At 37.3% G+C, this 22,983-nt stretch overlaps 1 protein-coding gene across 9 annotated transcripts in view; it reads right to left on the minus strand.

Annotated features, from left to right (window-relative positions):
- KMT2E (lysine methyltransferase 2E (inactive)) overlaps positions 1–22,983 on the minus strand; it is an 83,764-nt gene that overhangs the window by 36,857 nt on the left and 23,924 nt on the right. For 6 of the 9 annotated variants that reach the window (XM_070071170.1, XM_017342740.3, XM_051849697.2 and 3 more), the window contains 4 exons: positions 21,651–21,835; positions 9,379–9,493; positions 7,886–8,115; positions 4,629–4,709 (listed from right to left, as the gene is read on the minus strand). In XM_070071170.1, coding sequence (XP_069927271.1) covers positions 4,629–4,709; positions 7,886–8,115; positions 9,379–9,493; positions 21,651–21,721 — 497 coding nt within the window. In that variant the 5' untranslated portion in view covers positions 21,722–21,835. Of the gene's footprint in view, positions 1–4,628; positions 4,710–7,325; positions 7,415–7,885; positions 8,116–9,378; positions 9,494–21,650; positions 21,836–22,983 lie in introns of all 9 variants that reach the window. The other 3 variants (XM_070071173.1, XM_070071171.1, XM_070071172.1) reach the window with 1 other exon arrangement.

A 22,983-nucleotide genomic window follows, 5' to 3' on the forward strand; every position in this document is an offset into this window, starting at 1 on the left:
CACTTCTAGTTTCAACAAGAAAAGACTGGAAACAAATCCCCACCCAAATAGGACTGCCTGTATAAACCATTGTACATGAAAAAGATAAAAGTACCTTAAAGTTACACAAAGAAATAATAAATCTCTATATGCTACTATGATCTTTGGCTTTCAAATGGAAAAAAAAATGTGGCAAGTATCCTTTATAATAATAAATTATCATATACATAGGAGAGGAAAGGACTACAAATATATACATCTACATAGGAGAGGAAAGGACTACAAATATATATATATATATACACACATATTTGTATGTAAAGAAAGAAATCATGGAAGGAAAATTGATTTTAAAAAATTGTTACTTCTGGGGTTGAAGCAACACAGATATAAGTTAGACTTATTTTGAATATATTTTGTTTTATATATTTAAATAAGACAGAACTACTTCTTCCATCAAGTTATTATACAAGAAAACCATTAAAGCAATTCTTAAAATAAAAAACTCAATTATTCATATCTTTCTGGTGATACGAATAGAAAATGATAGAGCCATTTTAGAAAATAGTTTGACAACTTCTTATAAAATGAAACATGCAGCTATCAGAGAACTGAGGTATTATATTCTTGGGCATTTGTTCCACATGAAGAGAAGAGATATACACAAAAACCTATACAGAAAAAATTTTGGCACTGAAATAAATTTCGTTTTTCCATGAAATTTCTGAAGTACCCTCATATGTACATGTGTATAGTTACATGAATAAACACTGATGTAATTATACTTATATCCAGAAACACAAACACAAATTCATAAATTCTTTATCAATGAGGGATCTTCAAAGGTTTATGGAAAATGTACATTACGAAAAATTATGCATGGATTTCAACTTTTTTGCCTAACAGCTTAATTTTTAAAAACAGTTTTATTTTATTTATGTGAAAGGTAGAGTGACAGAAAGAGGGGGAGAAACAGAGAAAGATCTTCCATCCTCTGTTTTACTCCCCAAATGGCCACAATGGCCAAGGCTAGGCCAGGCCAGACCCAGGAGCCTGATATTCCATCTGGGTGTCTCACATGAGTGGCAGGGACCCAAGCACTTGAGCCATCCTCCGCTGCTCTCCCATGTGCATTAGCAGGGAGCTGGATCAGAAGCAGAGCAGCCTGGACTCAAACCGGCGCTCCAATATGGGATACCAGTGACACAGGCAGTAGCTTAACCTGCTGCACCAGAATGCTGACCCCAGTAAACTTTGAATTCATTTTCCATGAACATGCTGAAGTACTTTCATTTGGCTACTGAGTGCGAAGGGGTTTCAGAGCATGACATTATAATAGCAATGAACATACACAGTACCCAGTGTATATCATAGAATGCTACTGAGCAGTAAAAATAATAATTTAAAAGATGAAACAGTGATAAGATATATGTAACAAATGTAATGGTTCTCCACAGAACTATGCCGAGTGTTAATTCATAAGCTAGATCATAAACTATATAATTCTACTTACATAATGTTCTTACAGAATTCTTGAAATGACAAAATTGCAAAAATGGTATACAGCTTAGTGGCTGCCATAAGTCAGTAGAAACAGTGGGGTATGATTATAAAAGAATGAGGGAACCCTGTGATGATGGCAATGTTCTGTGTCTTCACTGTTTTAGCGTCAATATCCTAGTTGTATTACTATATTAATAGTTTTGCAAAAATATTATTACTAGAAGAATCCAGGTAAAGGGTACACAAGATATTTGTACATCATTTCACAACTGCATGATAATGTACAAGTAAAATGTTTATTTAAAAACAAAAATTAAATAAGCAAACAACCTAAACAACATAAGTATCTATTTGGTATAATAACCACACAGTGAAATTCTTTAAAGGATTGTTTAAACAATAAATTGCTTAAAAATAAACTGATTGTATATCACTGTGGACCATTCCCTAAGGGGGAAAAAATGTTCCAAACTTTTTGTGTAATCATATTGTTGATCCTAGTATTGGTGCTGATGCTTTCATACTATTATATTCTTCTATGGGATTAAGCAACTGAGTAATTATGTGATAGCCCAATCACATTATCATCTGTGTTGTTGAATGCCAGGATAAAAGGAGATATAGATATAAAATTGGTTAAATAAAAATTTGTATTCCTGAATTAGAACTGCAAGTATTGGTATAAACTCAGATATTTTATCTTAAAAATAACCAAACATACAAAACATTCTTCCTAGCTTTGTCTATTAAAAAGATGAGGAAGAGTGACCAATCTAATAGAAATGAAGATGACTAACTCCCAGATTCCAGCCTGGAAAGCCAATTCTGAGTTTCCGACACAGAAGTATAAGATAAGCCAAGACATTTTGCCATACCAGATAGCAAAGAATCTATCAGGTACCACTGTGGTATTGTCAAAAGACCTTGAAAGCCAACTTGTAGAGGTTCTTAGTGACCAAAATTGGAACAAAATTTAAGCATCAATAAGGACCCACCACATTTATATCTGTAAGTTCATAGTTAATACTTTAATATTTCCATTATTGTGAAACTGGTAAATCAAGGCTAGCTATCAACAACCACTTATCCTGGGTTTCCTCACTGAAACATACTGTAAGAGAGTTGAGGAGTTACCTTAGGAAGCCTTTTTCTGTATTCCAGCCATCAAGTGATAAGCAACAGAATTGATAGATCACTAATTTGCAACCCCTAATAAATTAACAATTTTAAAGAATGACTATGTGCCATATATGTACCACCTGACAGAACACAGTCTTATCAAAAAACAAAAGAAATAAAACCCAAGACCCTAAATCTGATCAAGCTGATAGGTTCAATATACCTTTTCACAGCAATTCAAAGGGCAGAGAACTTGTGAAACCATGACATTGTAACCAGCAAAATCCATCAGAACAAACAACTGAATTTTGTAGTCATTGCAAAGAGGACAGAGGGTAGCAGAGTGAGGGAAGTAAGTTTAGATAACTAGGGACTTTAAGAGATGTATATCAACCAATCAATATTGTAACAGTGGCTACAGTGATTTTGTTGTATATAATGGCTTTATGATTATAGTGGTTCCTCTTTACCTGCAAGAGGATACATTCTAAGACCCCAAGTGTATGCCTAAAACTAAAGTTAGTAGTGATCCTATATATACTATGTTGTTTCCTAGATGTTCTTACCTATGGTGAAGTTTAGTGTATAAGTTGGGCACAGTAAAAGATTAACAACTAATAATGAACTATAACAATTATAGCTACTATAATAGAAGTCATGTGAATGTCATTTCCCTTTCAAATATCCTATTGCACTGTACTCAACCCTTCCTGTGAAGACATGAGATGATATTTAAAGAAGTGCTTTACCAATTTTCACTGGCATATCTGAATTGCCAACATCACTACTCTTGTGCTTTGAGGTCATTATTAAATAAAAGACTGGTACTTGAACATAAGCAATATAATACCATGAAAGCTGCTACGTGACTTATGGGTGGGTAGCATAATATAGTGTGGATATGCTGGACAAAGAGTTGATTAATGGCCCAGATTGGATCAGACAAGGTATCATTACACTACTCAGAAACGTGTACAATTATAAAACTTATGAATTGCTTATTTTGGAATTTTCCATGTAATAGTTTTGGATGGTAACTGAAAGCAAAGCTGCAGATAAGGGAGGATTACTTTTTTTTTTTTTTTTTGACAGGCAGAGTGGACAGTGAGAGAGAGAGACAGAAAGGTCTTCCTTTGCCGTTGGTTCACCCTCCAATGGCCGCCGCTGCAGCCGGCGCACCGCACTGATCCGTTGGCAGGAGCCAGGATCCAGGTGCTTTTCCTGGTCTCCCATGGGGTGCAGGGCCCAAGCACCTGGGCCATCCTCCACTGCACTCCCTGGCCATAGCAGAGAGCTGGCCTGGAAGAGGGGCAACCGGGACAGAATCCGGCGCCCCGACCGGGACTAGAACCCGGTGTGCCGGCGCCGCAAGGTGGAGGATTAGCCTATTGAGCCACAGCGCCGGCGGGAGGATTACTTTTTTTAAAAAAAGGATCCTTTACTAGATATATATATTGAAATACGCATTATACATACAGATGAAATAATATGATTATCTGGCATTTTCTTCAAGATAATGTGAAGGGAAGAAGAAATACATGGGAGTATAGATAAAAAAATTTGTTGACAATTATCGAAGCAGGGTGGTAGAAACATATAGTTTCATTGTACTATTTTACTTTTACATAGGTTTAAAATATCCATCAGAAAACCAAAACAGAAATGGGGAAAAAAAATACTAGAAACCAAAGGGATGACAGACCTACCAAATTCTTTACCTTGAGAGAGTGTTTGTCTAGTAACTTTTTTATATGGATTAATTCAATGAAAAAAGATGCCATCAATTAGAAGACGGACTGTGATTTGATGCATTGTTAAGTAAAAACCTTACAAAGCAAACCATTAAACACTATCAAAGAAAATATTTTTCTCAATTTTACAGATGTCAGATTACAAAAATAATAAACATAAAATGCTTCTTAGAATTGATAAAATATAGTGATTCAATAATTCATAAATAAATTTCTGTTAACTAAAGCTTACTTCAATAGAATTACCGGCAATTTTATCAGGCACGCACAACTTACCTAGGCTGACAACGTTCACATAGATATGTATCAGGAATATGCTGCCTGTCAATCCCCATGCAGTCAATATGTTGCCAGACACTTAAAGGAGAAAAAAAGCAAAACATAAAAAATATTAAAAGTATCCTTACATTAAGATTTGATATTCCTTTTACCTGTCACTTAGTAAGCACCTACTTTGAGCTTAGTAATCTAAACAGTGCTGTGAGGAATTCCTAGAAATCTGTCTTCACAGGGATAAAATTTCGAAATGCAAAAAGAAGACGAATAAGAGATACATGAATTTCTAAAGCAAGTATGATTTAAAAGATAAAAACATATAGGTTACAAATGCTATTAGAAATCATAAAGTGACGATGTTTACTCTTGGAGTTAATAGGAAAAGCACCTCAGAAAACAACAGACTTGAACAGAACTTCATTTGGGAAATAGGAAGAAAAGGCATTATTACAACAACATTTATTAATTAACAGATATGAGAAGGTACCCAATATATATAAAGAGGATCATTCATTTTGAGAAATACATGGGGTAAAACTGGATTAGTTAAGTACAATCATATAGAACATGAAATGTTGGAATATCTGTAGATTTCCTTCATTAACAGGTAACTACTAGAAGTGCTTTAGTGGCTAATAGTATTAATTCAAAAAAGTTAAGAAACTGAAAATACAAAGACCAAGAGACATTTTCAACATTCCAGAGTTGAGGTAAAGAAGAACAAAATTAGAAATATGGCAGAGGGAAAAAATTCAAGAATCCAAGAGGTATCCCATGAAGATAAAGATTAATTACTTTTAAGGGAATACATGGACCAAATTGAGACAAACTTCTCAATTTGTTATTAATTTTCCATTCGTTTCTTCTTGTTCTTCTTCAGATTTATTTTATTTATTTGAAAGGCAGAGTGACACAGAGAAAGGGAGAGACAAAGAGATCCTCTATCTGCTGGTTCACTTCCCACATGGCTGCAACAGCCAGACCAAAGCCAGAGTCTGGAACTCCATCTGAGTCTCTCCTGTGGGAGGCAGTGGCCTAAGTACTTGGGTCATCTTCTGTTGCTTTCCCAGGCATGTCATCAGGGAGCTAGACTGGAAATAGAGCAGCCAAGACTTGAACCAGTGCTCCAATATGAAATGCCAACACTGGAGAAAGCAGCTTAAAATGCTATGCCACAGCATTGAGTCCCCTAATTTTATTTTCTTGTCAAGACACCAATTTATCTAAAACTAACATACAAGGAGTTTTCAAAGAGTTTACAGAAAATGCATAGTATGTAAAAACTGCATGGACTTCAATAATAAACTTTTAATTCCATTTTTAATTAACTTTTTGAAGTACCCTCATGTATGCATGTTTCCAAAAACAGTCTTATTCATTCTATACACAGTAATTAGCCAGTTCCAATTGAACTGCTGAACTAATTACTATTGTGCTGCTCTTAACTTCTCAAGTGAAAATACTGGGGCAAAAACTGGTAAAGAAAAACAAAAAGAAGGGTAATACAATATATATCTAAGATGTAGAAAAGCAAAGCAAATCACAAGGTTTTATATATATAGTTAAATTTGTGAGGTAAGTAATGATGTCATGTGAACAAGAAACAAAGCTAGGAAATGAATAAATGGTCACAGTATAGGTGTCAGGCTTGAAGGCTAAAGAAACATGAAAAAAGGGGCAATGGAAGTAAGAATAAAGGAAAAAATATAAATCTTGGAGTATATTACAGGTTAAGCAACAGAAAATTAGAGTAACAAAAAAACAGATTTATAACAAAGCAGTCACTGAGAAGCAAATACCTTGATTAACCCAAAAATTGTGACTGCTTCTTCAAGAATATGTAGATAGATATAAAAAATCATAAGGATAATTTTACTAGTCTCTAATAGAGGTAACTGCATATCAGATATAAATTATTGTAATTAAAGAAAAACACACTTATATTATGCATTAAAATAAAAACAATGCAAAGTGGTATGTTATCTATCACATTAGATGAGATCAGCTAAGAGAAGTTCTTTTATATGATTGGCTACAATATGAATTGACATTTTATGATAAAATAAAGCACGTTGCCATTGAATAAATTTTCTGAGGTCATTTTTCATGTAATTACATTATGGGTAATCAGGATTTATTTTTAAAATTGAAAGGGTACCACAGTATTTTTATTATTAAAACAAACTCAGGGTATTAATATTATAACTTTTCATAAAAATACTAACAGATTTCACACTCCACTTAACACTGATTTCCTACATTTTGGCAAAATTAAATGAACTTTTTGAAATGTAATTCCAACTACATATTTGTATCAACATCCAATTTTTACTCTAAAAGATGGGAATAATATTACAAATAATACAATTTAATTTATATTTGGTTCTAGGATACATTTCTATAATCACATTCAAATATGTGTATATGCCGTACTACTTCAAACCAAATATTGAAGCTACACTGTTAAGGACCAGACCCAGGAAATGCTGCAAAGCTACCACCAGACTGTTTTGCTGTCTATAATGTACTTCTTAAATACTCTCTGCTCCCCATCCTGTGAAGGGAAAGGACCCAATAACTTTAATGCTGAAATCCTGTTCCCTCTCCATCCTCCCCCAAGCCTCCCCCACAAAACAAAAACAAAAACAAAAAACCCAAAAGCCAAAAAGAAAACCCCACTTTCTATCCCAATCACACCTTCTCTAGGGGAAGAGGCCTTTCTTGGTGGTTGAACCAGGGTTGGGGGAGGGGAGACTGTGGTTCTGGTTCAGGGAGACTCCAGAGTGCTGCAAGGTTCAAGTCAAAAGGAGGTGAGAGAGTCAGGTCAAACAAACATCAATCAAAATGTTTAATTTCCCCCAAAACTGGAAAATTACAGTTGACTATACAGCACAAATAATTCCAAAGGATATACAGAGGACTCAATTTTATACTCATATCTACTGTGTCTACTACTTTACATACTTAGGTTACTAATGAACTAGCTGAAAAAGAGATGTGATCTTATATGAATAAAGTTCAAAACTGATCAACTATGACTCAATTAACAAAGGGAACTTCTAACAAATTCTAAGATAGCTTTTTTTTTTTTCCAGAAAAGGCTTTTCCTAGGAATAAAATAGACTACACCAACAGTACCAGAAGTCCCATTTTAAAAATGCTTTCATTAATTTCTTCAAAAGTGACTTTAGTTATGTTTCAGCATTAACAACCAAAAGTAGCATTCAAGAATAAACTAATGGTTTGAAATATTTTACCTGCATTTGTCACAACAGATCATGTATCCATCATCATGTGTAAAACCACATATACACCTGGTTACATCAGTACCATAACTTCCATCCTCAGATGTGCTGATTGTAGTAGCACTGGAAGTTTCATCAAAATTAGGAGTGGTAAATATGCCTACTTCATTTTTGCTAATAAGAACTGATGGAGGAGGGGATGCCGGAGGTGTTGGAGGAGGACGAGCACCATAATTATGGTCCTGGATAATTGAACACAAATAGGGCACAACGTTATTTAATTTCAGCAACAATGTGAACTAAGCTACTTAAATAAAATTCAGCCCTTATTATGAATTCTCAAGAGAGATGAAACTGACCTATTTCTTCCTTAATATCTTTAAAATAATGACTCTGCAACTACAGGAATAAGTGAATATATCTATCTATGAGGTAGAGGTGGTCACCTTCAAATCAAACTGGAATCTCCCCAAAATTCCAAAGATATGAGGAATATTCAAAAATTTTGTAGAAACGGGGAATTAAAAGATAATGTAAACTTTCTGTGAACTTTTTGAGGCCCCTAATATGGCCACACAACACCATCCTGAAGGTAGAAGTACAAGATGTGAGAGGTTAATGTAGACAAATATAGGGCTAACAACATAGAAGCTAAACAATAAAACAACAAAAGATATACTATCATTATAAAATACAATATGGGACTTAAAATTGTGGTAATTTTTATTCTATTCCAAGTAATAAAAAAAATCATAGTTCTATCTCCATATTATCACAAATGTTATCAGTTCTGCAACTATGTTTGAACCTACACTCTGCATCTCAATAGCTATGTAATGCTGAGTAAGTTAGATAAGCTTACATTTTTTCAGCTTTAAGAGAACAAAATGACACCTTATGAAGCAGTTTTTGAGGATTAAATAAGATATCATATGCTAAAAAAAAAAAAGCATAGATCTTAGTAAAAAAACAAACAAACAAAAAAAGAGATAAGGGTCTTGAGCTGTGGCATAGTGGGTAAAGCTGCTGCCTGCAGTGCCGGCATCCCATATATGCTCTGGTTCAAATCCTGGCTGCTCCACTTCCAATCCAGCTCTCTGCTATGGCCTGGGATAGCAATAGAAGATGGCCCAAGTCCTTGGGCCCCTGCACCCACGTGGGAGACCCAGAAGAAGCTCCTGGCTTTGGATAAGCTCAGCTCTGGCCATTGCGGTCATCTGGGGGAGTGAACCAGTGGATGGAAGACTCTCTCTCTGCCTCTGCCATCCTCCACTGCCTTCCCAGGCCACAGCAGAGAGCTGGACTGGAAGAGGAGCAGCCGGGACTAGAATCAGCACCCATATGGGATGCCGGCGCCGCAGGGGGAGGATTAACCAAGTGAGCCACGGTGCCAGCCTCACAACTGTACTTTTAAAATATGTAGTTTTAGACACAAAACCACAGATATGTACTTTCTGCCTCTAAATTTCAAAAAATATCCTTCCAGAAAAATGTTTAATACTTACCGCATAGGGCAAACCAATGTAACTGTGTGAATGATGTGAGCTGCTGGTATATAGCTGGTGGGGATAACTGTTGGATTTCTCGACTACCACAGGGCTAGCTTCTACGGATTCTGGTCTGGGGAGAAAAAAGTTGCATTACAGAGAATTCCATTCATTTTCTTTTAATCAATTTTAAAAAGACAAATACTTTTTTTTTAAAGATTTATTTACTTGGAAGTCAGAGTTACAGAGAAAGAGAGCAAGAAAGAGAGAGAGAGAGAATCGACCTTCCATTTGCTGGTTCACTCCCCAATTGGCTGCAATGGCCAGAGCTGTGCCGATCTGAGCCAGGAGCCTCTTTTGAGTCTTCCATGTGGGTGCAGGGGCCCAAGGACTTGGGCCATCTTCTACTGCTGTCCCAGACCATAGCAGAAAGTTGACTTGGAAGTGGAGCAGCTGGGACTTGAACCAGCGCCCATATGGAATGCCAGCACTGCAGGCGGCGGCTTTACCTGCTACACCACAGTGCTGGCCCAAAATAGACAAATACTTATACTAAAGTACTGGCTATCCAAACACAATACCTATTTAGTAAGGATCCTGGGAATTTAAATTTAAAAGTTAGACTTTTTTTTTTAAAGATTAGGAAACTGTGAGATATCAGGAGGAGCCAAATCCAGACTGTAAGGTGAATGTCTCATGATTTTCTATCAAAACTCACAAAACTGTGCTGGTTGGATGAGTGAATGAGCAAAAGTACTGTCAAGGCAGAGACTCTGGTGAAACTTTCCCACTAACACTTTGGCTCACTTTCTCAAAACACTCCTAATAAGCCCTGCAAAAAACAAGCAAGCAAAATGTCTCAAGCATCTCAGAAAACTGCTGCCATGACCTTTTGCTCTTGACTGACTGGTCACTTTTGCTTTGAGTGGACCACTTCTACTTCCAGGTCATCGTCGTTTTGATTGTGCTTTGTCTTCAGGATTGTACTAGTTTCATCTCCTGTTACAGTTCTTGGAAGAAATGCTTCAGCATCTCGATCCCACTTGTGTAACATTTCCACTGAAAGCTGTGTTCTTACCTGAAGCAGATCTGGCTGCAACATTTTTGGCAACCATGATTAGAAAGTTTGTTCCAATTTAATTTTTCAGTCAGAACTGTGTAAGCTGACCCAGTTGAGATGTCTTAGTGTTTGCTATTGTTTCTTTTTTTTTCCTTTTTCTTTATTTATTTGACAGGCAGAGTTACAGACAGTGAGAGAGAGAGAGACAGAGAGAAAAGGCTATTGTTTCTTGTGTTCATAGCTGGTCCTCTTTAATTGGAACAAACAAGATGAATTTTTTTACTAGTAAACTGATGTGGATGATCTGCCACTACAGGCTCCATCTTTAGTATCAACTCATCCCTTTTTAAAATGAGTTAACCACTGCTCAACTGCCCATTTCTTTGGGCATGGTTCCCATAAAAGTTTTGTAAAGCATCAATGATTTCATCATTCTTCCATGCAAGTGTCACTATAAATGTGATGTTTGTTCTTGATTTGGCTCCTTTGGACTTTTTGTTTACTAATCTTTAAAAAAAATTTTTAAAAGGTACTAATTTTTTGCTTCAGTTAATAATGTGAAAAAGATTGCAGTGACATGGTTAAATTTCCAGGAACTTCAGTTCTTTACTGATGGGACTAAATGGCTGGTATCATCACTTGTAAGTGTCTTGAACGTGATAAAGTTTATGTTATGAAATAAAGTTTATATTTTTCACTTATTTCCTTTATTTCCAGTTTTCCATGAGCCTTCTGAAGTCCTCAAAAAGTTAATGAAAAACACATTATTAAGGGGGCAGGCATTTGGCACCATGGTTAAGATGCCTCTTGGGACCTGTGCATCCCATATGAGAGTGCCTGGGTTTGATTCCTGCTTCTGCTTCTGATTCCAACCTTCTAATGTGCACCCTGGGAGGCAGCAGGTGATGTCTCAAGTAGTTGGGTCCCTATCACGTAGATGAGAGATCCAGATTGAGTTCCAGGCTTCCAAATTTGGACTAGTCCCAGCTATTCTAGGCATTTGGGGAGTGAACCAACACAAAAGAGATCTCTGTCTCTTTCTGCCATTTAAATAAATAAAATGAATGCTTTCTAAAAAGTAGCAAAAATATATATGTTATAAAAAACTATGAGTACATTTCAAAAATTTTTTGCACTAAAATAACTATCACTTTATTATATTTTCCATAAACTTTTTGAAACACCCTTGTATAATCTCATTCTAAGCACTAGGGATACAGATATAAATGAAGATGTAGTTCCAGCCCTCAAGAAGCTCAGTCTGGTGATGCAGGAGAGAGACATAACATAGAAAGTTATACTTTCACTCTGCCTTCCAAATAAATAAAAAAATCTTTTTAAAACATGATTAGTATAGTACTGACTATATTGAGTTTGAACTACTTGTGACACATCTATGATAAGAGATCTAACAATGCAGAGGGGGCTGTTTTCTGTGAAGCTTATGAGACAGAAATAGATCAAAGATTATTTCGAAGTCATAAGCATGTGAAAACAGTGAAAGCTACAGAAGCAGATGAAATCTCTGGAGCAGTTCACAAAGTACAGGCCCCTAGAAAATACAAATATTTAAGAAACAGAAGAAATACTTTAAAAATAGATTAAATCATAAACAAGAAAACCAGATGGAAAAGGGTTTTATAGTTCTTCAAAATGTTAAACACAATTTCACTCCTAGGTATACACACAGTTTGACTTACACTGGTTCAACATACAGTTTTTTGACTACGATGGTAGGAAAGTGATATACATTAAACACTTCAAATTTTGGTATTTTCTTGGGCTAGGGATATACAGTATCAATTGTGATCCTAGTGAGTGGAAGTGAGTCAACCGATGTGGTCATGAAGGTAAATAACTGCAACTATGTAGTGCATTTTTGACTTAACAAAATATTTTCATTTTAAGATGGGTTTATTAGGATATAATCCCATCGTAAGTTGAGGAGCATCTGCATACCCAAAAGAAATGAAAATGGGGATTCAAACAGATACTTCTACACCATTGTTTCTAGCAGCATTTAACAGCCAAACGGTAGAAAGTTAAATATCCATCAACAGATGAGTATACAAGCAAAACACGGTACATCAATACCATAGAATATATTTCAACCATGAAACAGAATGAAATTCTGACACATGCCACACATGGATTAAACTTGGAAAGACTGCAGTGCAATAAACCAAACATAAAATATTATTTTATGATTCTATTTATGTGGTTAACACTGTAGATGTTATCTATATTTCTACCACAATATATATGTATATAAAATAAGGGCTGCTGCTGAAATACATAGGTTAAGCCATCACTCGAAATGCTGGCATCCCATATCAGGGTACTGGTTCAAGGTTTGGGGGCTGGTGTTGTGATGTAGCAAATTGAGCTCCTGCCTGCAATGCTGGCAGTTCCATCTAGGCACTAGTTCAAGTCCTGGTTGTTCCACTTCTGATCCAGCTCCCTGCTGCTGCAACTGAGAGGGCAGCAGAAAATAGCTGAAGTACTTGGGCCCCTGCACCTACATGGAGACCTAGATAGAGCTCCTGGCTCCTGGCTCCTGGCTTTGGCCTGGCTCAGCCCTGGCCCTTGTGGCCATCTGAGGAGTGAACCAGCAAATGGAAGATATCTTTCTTTCTCCTCGTTTGTGTCTGCCTCTCTGTAACTCTGCCTTTCAAATAAATAAATAAATCTGTAAAACAAACAAACAAAATCAGCTTCTGGCTGCTCTATTTCTGAGCCAGCTTCCTGCAAATGTGCCTGAGAAGGCAGCATACTCCTGCCACCCATGTGTGAAACCAGGATGGAGTTTCTGATACCAAGCATCAGCCTGGCCCTGACCAGGAGGCTGCAGTCATCTAGGGAGTGAACCAGCACATGGAAGATATCTGTTTCCATGTGTCTCTCTACTTCTTTTTTATTCTTCCCTTCAAAGAAATAAATAAATCTTAACAGAAAAAAAAAAAAAGATTATTCTCACTAAAGCCAAAGGTAGACAGCCAAATTAACAAATCCTGCTGTTAGTATTAGGCAACATAAGGCCAAGAAAATATGCATTATCTTTAAAATGACAGGATATGGTCAAACTAAAAGTCAAATTGTATGTGGACAAATTAGTAAAAGGTAGAAAAATGCAAGGATTCATGCATTTTAAATAACACCTAAGGCAGTACAGGAGTGAGAGGTATAGCTAAAACTGACATAGTCAAGATTTAATCTAAATGGGTGACCCAGATCCTACCTCTGACCCCTTTAAGTGATCCTTGGGGCCTGAAGAAGCTCAATGCTTTTGCTAAGCCTTGACAAGCAAAGCAGGCAGAACAAACAGTAAGTTTGGGCTGGCTTGCATGTGGCCCCAGGAGAGTATCAGGGTTTGGCTTCCTTTCCTCTAGAGGTATTAGATACTGAAAGTAGCATTGCCCTAGCCTACAGCTGGTGGTGGTACATCTGCAGAGGACATATTATGGACTCTGCATTCAATGATGTCATGAAACTACTGGCTGGTAGAGGATTAGCTGCAAGTCCTGCTTGGGGTAAAACAGAAGCAATGGAACAGGAACTGTTCAGGGAAATAGTCTTTCCTGCTCCAAACTGATGTTTGGATACTGCCCTAGGAGATATTTTAGTTCAACCTCCAGTTTTACAGATCAGAAGATAAATGATCTATGTGTCAGAAACTCTAGACCTAAGCCCTGATTCTACCACTAAAGTCACCAGGAATCTTTGGAACATGCCACATAAACACCCTCGGTCTCAGTTTCTGCATTTGTAAAGTGAACTCTAAATTCTATATCATATGGTGTTATAATAGCAAAGAATATACTAAAGTCTGGGTCACTTAAACTGGACAAGCACATGTCTTACTGAACTGCACTGTCGCCATGATTCCTGTGAAATTTACCAGCATGCTATTTATGCTTGTTAGTGATTAATGAAGTAAAAAGTTTGTATTACAAAATGGTACTAGGTCTTACTGTAATTCTGACAATCTGAATTTCTAACACTTTAACTTTCATTACTTCACCAACTGTACAAATATGGAAAACATTTTTGGTAATCCAAAACATATTTTTTATAAATATTTCCATTCTTAATAATGGAAACAGGAGGCATTAGGCACACCTGTTAAAATGCTATCTGGGACACCTGCATACCAAACTGGAATCCCAGCTGCACTTCTGATCCAGCTTCCTACTAAAATGGACACTGGGAGGCAGCAGGTTATTGCTTAAGTACTTAGATCCCTGCCATCCACATGGGAGACCTGGAGGGAGTTCCTGGTTCCAGTCTGGCCCAGACCAGGCTGTTGTAGGTATTTGGGAAGTAAACTAGCAGAAGGAAGCCCTCTGTCTCTGACTCTCTGCTTTTCAAATAAAAAATATTTAGAAAGATTAACAAGATCAATCCTTTAAATTTTTTTGTTGTTTTAAATATTTATTTGAAAGTCAGAGTTACAGAGAGAGAGAGATCTTGATTCTTTGGGTCACTCTCCAAATGGCCACCCATGGCTGGGGTGGGGCCAGAGTCAAAGATAGGCACCAGGAGCTTCTTCCAGATCACCCACGGGGTGCAGAGACCCAAGCACTTGGGCCATCCTCCACTGCTTTCCCAGGCACATTAGCAAGAAGCTAGACTGAAGGGTCAGCACTGTGAAGTACTAGGTTAAGCATTTGCCCTATGGCTCTGGCATGCCATGTGGTCATCATTTTGAGTCCTGCCTGCTCCACTTCTGATCCAGCTCCCTGCTGATAGCCTGGGAAAGCAGTAAAATATGATCCAGAAGAACCTCCTGGCTCCTGGCTTCGGACTGTTCCTGCTCTGGCTGTTGCTGCCATTTGGGGAGTGAACCAGAGGATGGAAGACCGCTCTCTGTCTCTCCCTCTCTCTTGTTTGTAATTCTGCCTCTCGAGTAAATAAACAAATCTTAAAAAAAAATAAAAAAATAAAAAAAAAGCTGGACTCAAACGAGCGCCCATATGGGATGCTGGTGTCACAAGTGGTGGCTTAACTGGGTATGCCAAAACGCCAGCCACTAAAATTTTTTTTAAAAACAAACTAATGAAGATAGGCTATTTTCAAAGATATTATGGTTCTAAAGTCAAAAACTTCAAAGGAAGAACAACTGCCATTTTGTTTATAGTAATCTACTTTATGTTGCTACATTTTTGGGGAACAACTTTAGAAATTCAAAATCTTATTTGGGGGCTGGCGCTGTGGCGTAGCAGGTAAAGCTACCGCCTGCAGTGCCAGCATTCCATATGGGCACCGGTTCAAGTCCCGTCTGCTCCACTTCCGATCCAGCTCTCTGCTATGGCCTGGGAAAGTATTAGAAGATGGCCCAAACCCCTGGGCCCCTGCACCCCCATGGGAAGACCCAGAGAAAGCTCCTGGCTCCTGATAGGTGCAGCTCCAGCCATTGTGGCCAATTGGGGAATGAACCAGCAGATGGAAGACCTCTCTCCCTCTCCCTCTCTCTCTTTCTCTCTCTGTGTAACTCTTTCAAAGTAAATAAATTAAATAAATCTTTAAAAAATCTTATTTGTTTATATCAAATGTCCTTATTCTTTAAAAAGCCATAATAATTACTTTCCAAGCCACATTATATATTCTTAGTACAAACATTCAAGTTAGGTGAGCTGAAGATCCAAAAAAAGAAAAATGTCAATCATGAAATTAGGAGAGGCATTTAGGGGTTGGTGTTGTGGAACAGCAGGTAAAGCTGCCATCTGTGATGCCAGCATCCCATATGGGCACCAGTTCAAGTTCTGGCTGCTCTATTTCCATCCAGCCCTCTGCTAACGCACCTGGAAAAGCAGCGGAAGATGGACCAAGTGCGTGGGCCCTTGCACCCAGCACATGAAGTCCTGGATGAGGCTCCTCATTCCTGGTTTCAGCCTGGCTCAGTCCTAGCTGTTGTGCCCATTTGAGGAGTCAATCAGCAGATGGAAAATCTTTGTCTCTCCCTCAAACTGTGCCTTTCAAATAAATAAAAAATAAATCTTAAAAAAAAAAAAAAAGAGGCATTGCCAGCACCGAGGCTCACTAGGCTAATCCTCCGCCTTGCGGCGCCGGCACACCGGGTTCTAGTCCTGGTCAGGGCGCCGGATTCTGTCCCGGTTGCCCCTCTTCCAGGCCAGCTCTCTGCTGTGGCCAGGGAGTACAGTGGAGGATGGCCCAAGTGCTTGGGCCCTGCACCCCATGGGAGACCAGGAGAAGCACCTGGCCCCTGCCATCAGATCAGTGCAGTGCACTGGCTGCAGCGCGCCGGCTGCAGCGCACCAGCCGCAGCGGCCATTGGAGGGTGAACCAATGGCAAAGGAAGACCTTTCTCTCTGTCTCTCTCTCACTGTCCACTCTGCCTGTCAAAAAAAAAAAAAAAAAAGAAAGAAAGAAAAAAAAGAGGCATTTAGAGAAAATGCACAATTTGGGAAAACCATCTTCAGAAATTCAACTTTAATGATTTTCTTCTTGGTAATCAAAAATTCAATTTCTTTCTACAGAAATCCTCAAAATATAGGTGGGTTTGGATGAGAAGTTCACATCAGTGTTTTTGGTGAAACTTAGAATTTTCCCTCATAAAGCTAAAAATTTCAATAACAACACTGTGTATCAATAACTACAAATGAACAGGCTATACTAATTGTTATACTAAAGAGTATAATAATTCTCCATTAATTCTCAATATGCTTCCTGAGATTTATGATGAAAACTTGTCTATTTCTGTTACCCATTTAAATCTGTTAGTCTTTAAACATATAACAGCTAACAGCAGATTCAAGAAATCAAAAAATGAAAAACTGATTTGGTGTAAAAATTGTCCTTATGTTATTGTATGTGGCATTTTATTTCATTTAATTCATTTATTAATAAAACCTGCCTCTTCTATGTAGCAAAATCCACCTGGAGTCAAACAAGTCTTGCTCAACTATAACTCTATTTTTTATGAATTAAAATGTATTAATCTCCTTGACTAGCATTTGTTTTGTAAAATGGGAAAATTATCTCCTTTCTATTTTACTGGGGTACTTAAGAGATATTATATATACCTTGCTTAAATTGGGGAGTTATGTAATTGATAGTATATTAAAGACAGTTGCACGGATATAGCAAGCTCTGTATGTAGTACCGCAAGAAAAAAAAACTTAGAGGAAAAAGCTTGTTAATAATAATTAGGAAATATATGAAGAACATTCTACAACAGTTCTAAATGCTAGTAAAACTTTAAAATCTGTTTGAATATTAAAACAAAATCACATTTAAATGAAAACACTTCTAAATTAGAAAAAGCAAACCAACACTCACTTTAAGAGTAGCATAAAATATTACTGCCTTGATAATGAATTAAATGTAAAGAAACCATAGGCCAAAAAAAAGTAAACACCAAAGACAAAAGCTACTTTAATACATAAAACAGTCTAGCATCTTCAATTATACAAATTCAAACTAACAATACTCAAACACCAAAAAATTAATTAATTCTATCAGCAGGTGGCTCTACTGACACTGAATATCAAATCCTACAGCAAAATATAAGAGGTGAAAATGTATTGAGTCTCAAAAATCTGCAGTGAAAAAAGTGTCAAATCAATATCAATCCAAACTTCCTTTTTTAAAAGAAGATTAATGAAGTCTAGAATAATTAAGAGGCTTGGTTTAAGAGCTTACAAGCATGTTAATGGCAAACAAAACTGAAAGAACCTCTCTCTTTAGTACGTTGTGAACAAATATTCAGCACTTACTGTGCTGCCAGATACAGTGGTAAGAATTCTCCTCCAATTTCACTTCTAATTTACATGTCATATTTACTAATTTGTCCACTCAAATATGAACATAATACAATGAAGTTCAATAAAATTATTCCTAATGGTACTGCAAAATATTTGCAAGCAATAAAAATTAAAAGGAATACAATATTGGCAATCACAGTTCCAGTGCCAGAGAACAGTAACAGCTTTTTTTTCTTAAAGTCTAGGAAAGAAAAAAAATTTTTTAAAGATTTATTTGAAAGGCAGAATGAGAAAGAGACAGAGATTGATCTTCCATCTGCTGAGTGACTCCCCAAATGCCTGCATCATCCAGGGCTAAGCCAAGCTGAAAGCAGAAGCCAGCAATTCCATTCTGGTCTCTCACGTGGGTGCAAGGACTCAAGTACTCCTGCCATCATCTGCCAACTTCCCAAGTGCATTAGTAGGAAGCTAGATCTGAGGAAGTAGCCAGGACATGAACCAACACTCTGAAATACGATGGCGGTATCCCAAGTGGCAGCTTAAGCCACTGTGCCACAATGCCCACTCCAAGGAAAGAAGAATTTTAACATGTCCCATTTGTACTTCTACTTTCAAACTCCATAGAGTTTCCCATCCTTTCTCTCCTTTATGTAACCATTTATGATTCAGATGGTTGGAATACCAGAAGTCAAATGAAGAGGTTAAAAAGGGGATAGAAGTTCTATGATAACAAAAACATGTAACTCTAATGAATGGCTAAACTTTGGCTCAATTTTTCTATCTATGTAGTGATAATGAAGTCTAGGTTCTTTCAGTTTTCCAATTTCTTATCCTTGAACAAGAATCTAAAAGTATCTTTGTATAGTCATTTATTATACTGACTTTACTACTGCTAAAACTTAAGCTACTAACTACTAACATGAACCATTCATCAAATGAAGTATTTAAGTTACACAAATCATTCTAAGTAGTAATATTACTAAAGATGCTGTAACAGAAAAGGCCTAAAATTGACACAACATTATTAGATTCTGCCTTTGCCACTTACTTGCTTTGTGACTTCAGTTTCCTAAACCTGTAAGTGATTTGTTATGGTCATACTTTAACAACCAGCCTGTTCTTTTCTCTTCTGAGTTCCTAACACCTCGTTATCTTGACTAGAGCTGCTCTAGTTAATCCAGTAAACACTAGTCACACATGCTGACAAGTATCTGAAATGTGGCTAGATCGAACTGAAAAGTGCTAGAAGCATAAAACAAATACAAGCTGTAAAGACTTAGTGTGGAAAAAAAAAATCTCATTAATGTTTTTATACTGCTTACATGTGGAAATATAAGTTGTTAATAAAATAAATAATATGGATTGCACCTTTTCTTAAGCCTTCTTAAAGTGGCGATTAGAAGATTAAAAATTACACATGTAACTAAATTATATTTCTATTTGATGGCTATGGTCTAGAGTTCTGACTTCCCAACTGATTATAATTTCCTTAAAAATAGACATAAAATTTTTTGCCCTTACTTTCATAACACTAGCCTTTAGTAAAACATTTTCCACTCAGTTGATTTTTAAAATTAATTAATTATTTCCTTATTTGAAAGGCACAAAGAGAGAAACAGGAGAGAGATAGAGATCTCCCATCTGCTGGTTCCCGAATGCCCACAAAGGCAGGGGCATGACAAAGTCAAAGCCAGGGACACAAGTCAGGTCTCCCACAAAGGTGGCTGGGACCAGATTACATGAGCTATCACCTGCTGCCTCCATCAGCAGCAATAGGAAGTAGAGAACTCAAAGGCAGGCCCTTTGTAGCATATGTTCTTTTTTTTTTTGCACAGGCAGAGTTAGTGAGAGAGAGAGACAGAGACAGAAAGGTCTTCCTTTGCCGTTGGTTCACCCTCCAATGGCCGCCGTGGCCGGTGCACTGCACTGATATGAAGACAGGAGCCAGGTGCTTATCCTGGTCTCCCATAGGGTGCAGGGCCCAAGCACTTGGGCCATCCTCCACTGCACTCCCAGGCCACAGCAGAGAGCTGGCCTGGAAGAGGGGCAACAGGGACAGAATCCGGCACCCTGACCGGGACTAGAACCCGGGGTGCCGACGCCGCAGGCGGAGATTAGCCCATTGAGCCATGGTACCGGCCCATATGGTCATTCTAAGTGGTATCTTAACTGCTAGACCAAATGCCTGCCCCAGTTAATGATTATAATAATGACACAAAATGTTCTTCCTCTTGAATTGCTAGTCCTATCCTACAAAATTATACCATAAATGAGAATTCTATAAAAAGAAAAAAAAAGAGAATGCTATTTTCTTTTTAAGAATTATTTTTTTAATTTTTTTAAAGAGTTACAGCAAGAGGTAGCGCCAGAGCCAGAGCCAGAGCGAGAGAGAGATCTTTCATTCCACTAGTTCACTCCCCAAATGGCCACAATGGCTGGAGCTAAGCTGATACAAAGCCAGGAGCCAGGAGCTTCTTCCAGGTATCCTACGCAAGTGCAGGGGCCCACGGACTTGGGCTATCTTCTACTGCTTTCCCAGGCCACAGCAGAGAGCTGGATGGGAAAAGGAGCAGCCAGGACTTGAACCGGTACCCATGTGGGATGCCAGTGCTGCAGGCTGAGGCTTTAACCTGCGCCAACCACAGCGCCAACCCTAAGAATTCTGCTTCTAATATTAGCCTAAATTTATAGCCATGCACCTAAAAAAAAAAAAAAAAAAAAACTTTAGTTGGCACTTTCTAGTTTTAAAATAAAGGTGGCTTGGTCACCTGATTATTTTAGTTATGATTATTTTGTTACTCAGTTTTTTAAAAAAATTAATTATATGGGGCTGGCACTGTGGCCAGTGATGTAATGATGTAATAGGTAAAGCCTCCACCCATGGCACTGGCATCGCATATAGGTGCTTGTTCGTGTCCCAGCTGCTCCTCTTCCAATCTAGCTCTCTGCTCATCGCCAGGGAAAGCAGAGGAAGATGGCCCAAGTGCTTGGGTACCTGTACCCATGTGGGAGAATTTTTTAAATTTTCTAAACAGGATGTGGATGTCTCAAGCAGTAGTTAGCTTATCCCACTACATCAGAATGTGTATCATTGTTAATGCCAATAATTAACAAATGGAAAAAATAATAAGAAAAAGATACAGTATTTTGGCTCAAAAGCTATTTATAACAGTAATTTTAGTAGGTAATGCTGATGGCCCCAATAGTTGCATTCCTGCTACCCACATGGGAGACCTAGATTGAGCTCCCACTGTTACAGGCATTTAGGGAGTGAAAGCAGATGGGAGGTCTCTGTTTCTCAAAACAAAAAATGAAAGCAAACAGTAATCTTAGCTGCAGGAATTTTTGCCTTTAAACTTCCAACGTTTTAGCCAAGAGTCCAAAAAGACAAAAAAAGTATATAAATGCAAATAAACTGCTTGGTTGTACCAAAATAATTGTACAAAATATTTTGCCTTTCCTTTTTCAAAAAAAAAAAAAAAAAAAAAAGACATTGGTATACTTACTCTGAACCTGCAGCCATTTCCAAGTATGACGTTTCTGCTGTATCAACCCCCAATGGGATCACTATGCTCATGACGTTCGCCTCTGATAAATTCGATTACTATGGAGTCCTATGCATTGGTATCCAAAACACTGGGGCATGCCAGCCACAGTGCTCATTGCAAACATCTAAGTGCATCCACAAACCCTGTTTAAAAAAGAAAAAACAAGGAGGGGGGAACAAAACAGTTAAGAGCCATCTACATATTTCTAGCAACAGCCACACTCTAACAGTAAGTAAAATAGATGAAGAACGTCATCTTTATTAAAAGCTCAATGTAAATTAGGAATTTGCCCAGGGTATCTCTGTTTCATTTATTTTTCTGGAATTAAGTTGTGTAATCATGATCAAAAGAAAGATTTTTCAATCATAATCTCCTTTAGGGAATGAATTTAGGATACCTTAAAAATGATTATGAAGGCATACTACTTACTGAAGAACCAGCAAATATTATTCATTTTAAAGGAAAAAATGGAATTTCTTAACAGTACTAGCATCCAAAAATAAGTCTTCTTTGATTCAGTGAGTGACCTAACTATTTACTAACAAAAAATGAGTACTTAACAGTGGATTAAGTACCATACTATGTCTTTTAAATGAACAGTCTATTTAATTCCCACAATTCTGAGGTAGGTAGGTATATCCACTTTACTACTGAGGAACAAGAAAACCAAAACAGGCTAAATAACATAATCAAGGTTGCTCAGTTTAGAGATGAAACCAGGATTTGAACAAATTCTACTCTACTGTTTATGTATATATACAAGGAAAACTATTTTATTTGTAATAAAATCCACTGTTTTACAATGGGTGTCATTTTCTATAAGTAAATCTGTTTATTGAACAGGTTCTTTATTTCTTAAATATGAACTAATGCAACTAGTTAGTAGAGAAAACTAATAAACTTGACATGCTTTTTAAAAGAAATTTATAACAGTAACTAAAAGATATTCACCTTCGCCATCAATTTTTCTAATCTAAATTCACTATAAAACACTTGCTACACATATTGTTTATAAAATACCTACTCAAAGTCTTTTCAAAAATAGTAATTTGCAGGAAGGGCATTTGGCCTAGCAGTTAGGATGCCCATGTCCCACAGCACATTGGCTTGATTCATTGTCCAGTTGTGTCTCCTTAAACCAGCTTACTGTTAATGTAGAGCCTGGGAAGCAGCAATAACAGCTCAAGTGATTGGGTTCCTGCCACCCACATGATAGACCTGTGGGCATTTGGGGGGGTGGACTCATGGATGGAAGTTCTGTCTCCAATTAAACAAAACAACACAACACAGA

The sequence above is a fragment of the Oryctolagus cuniculus genome, chromosome 3 (assembly GCF_964237555.1).
Source record: "Oryctolagus cuniculus chromosome 3, mOryCun1.1, whole genome shotgun sequence".
Lineage (NCBI taxonomy): Eukaryota > Metazoa > Chordata > Mammalia > Lagomorpha > Leporidae > Oryctolagus > Oryctolagus cuniculus.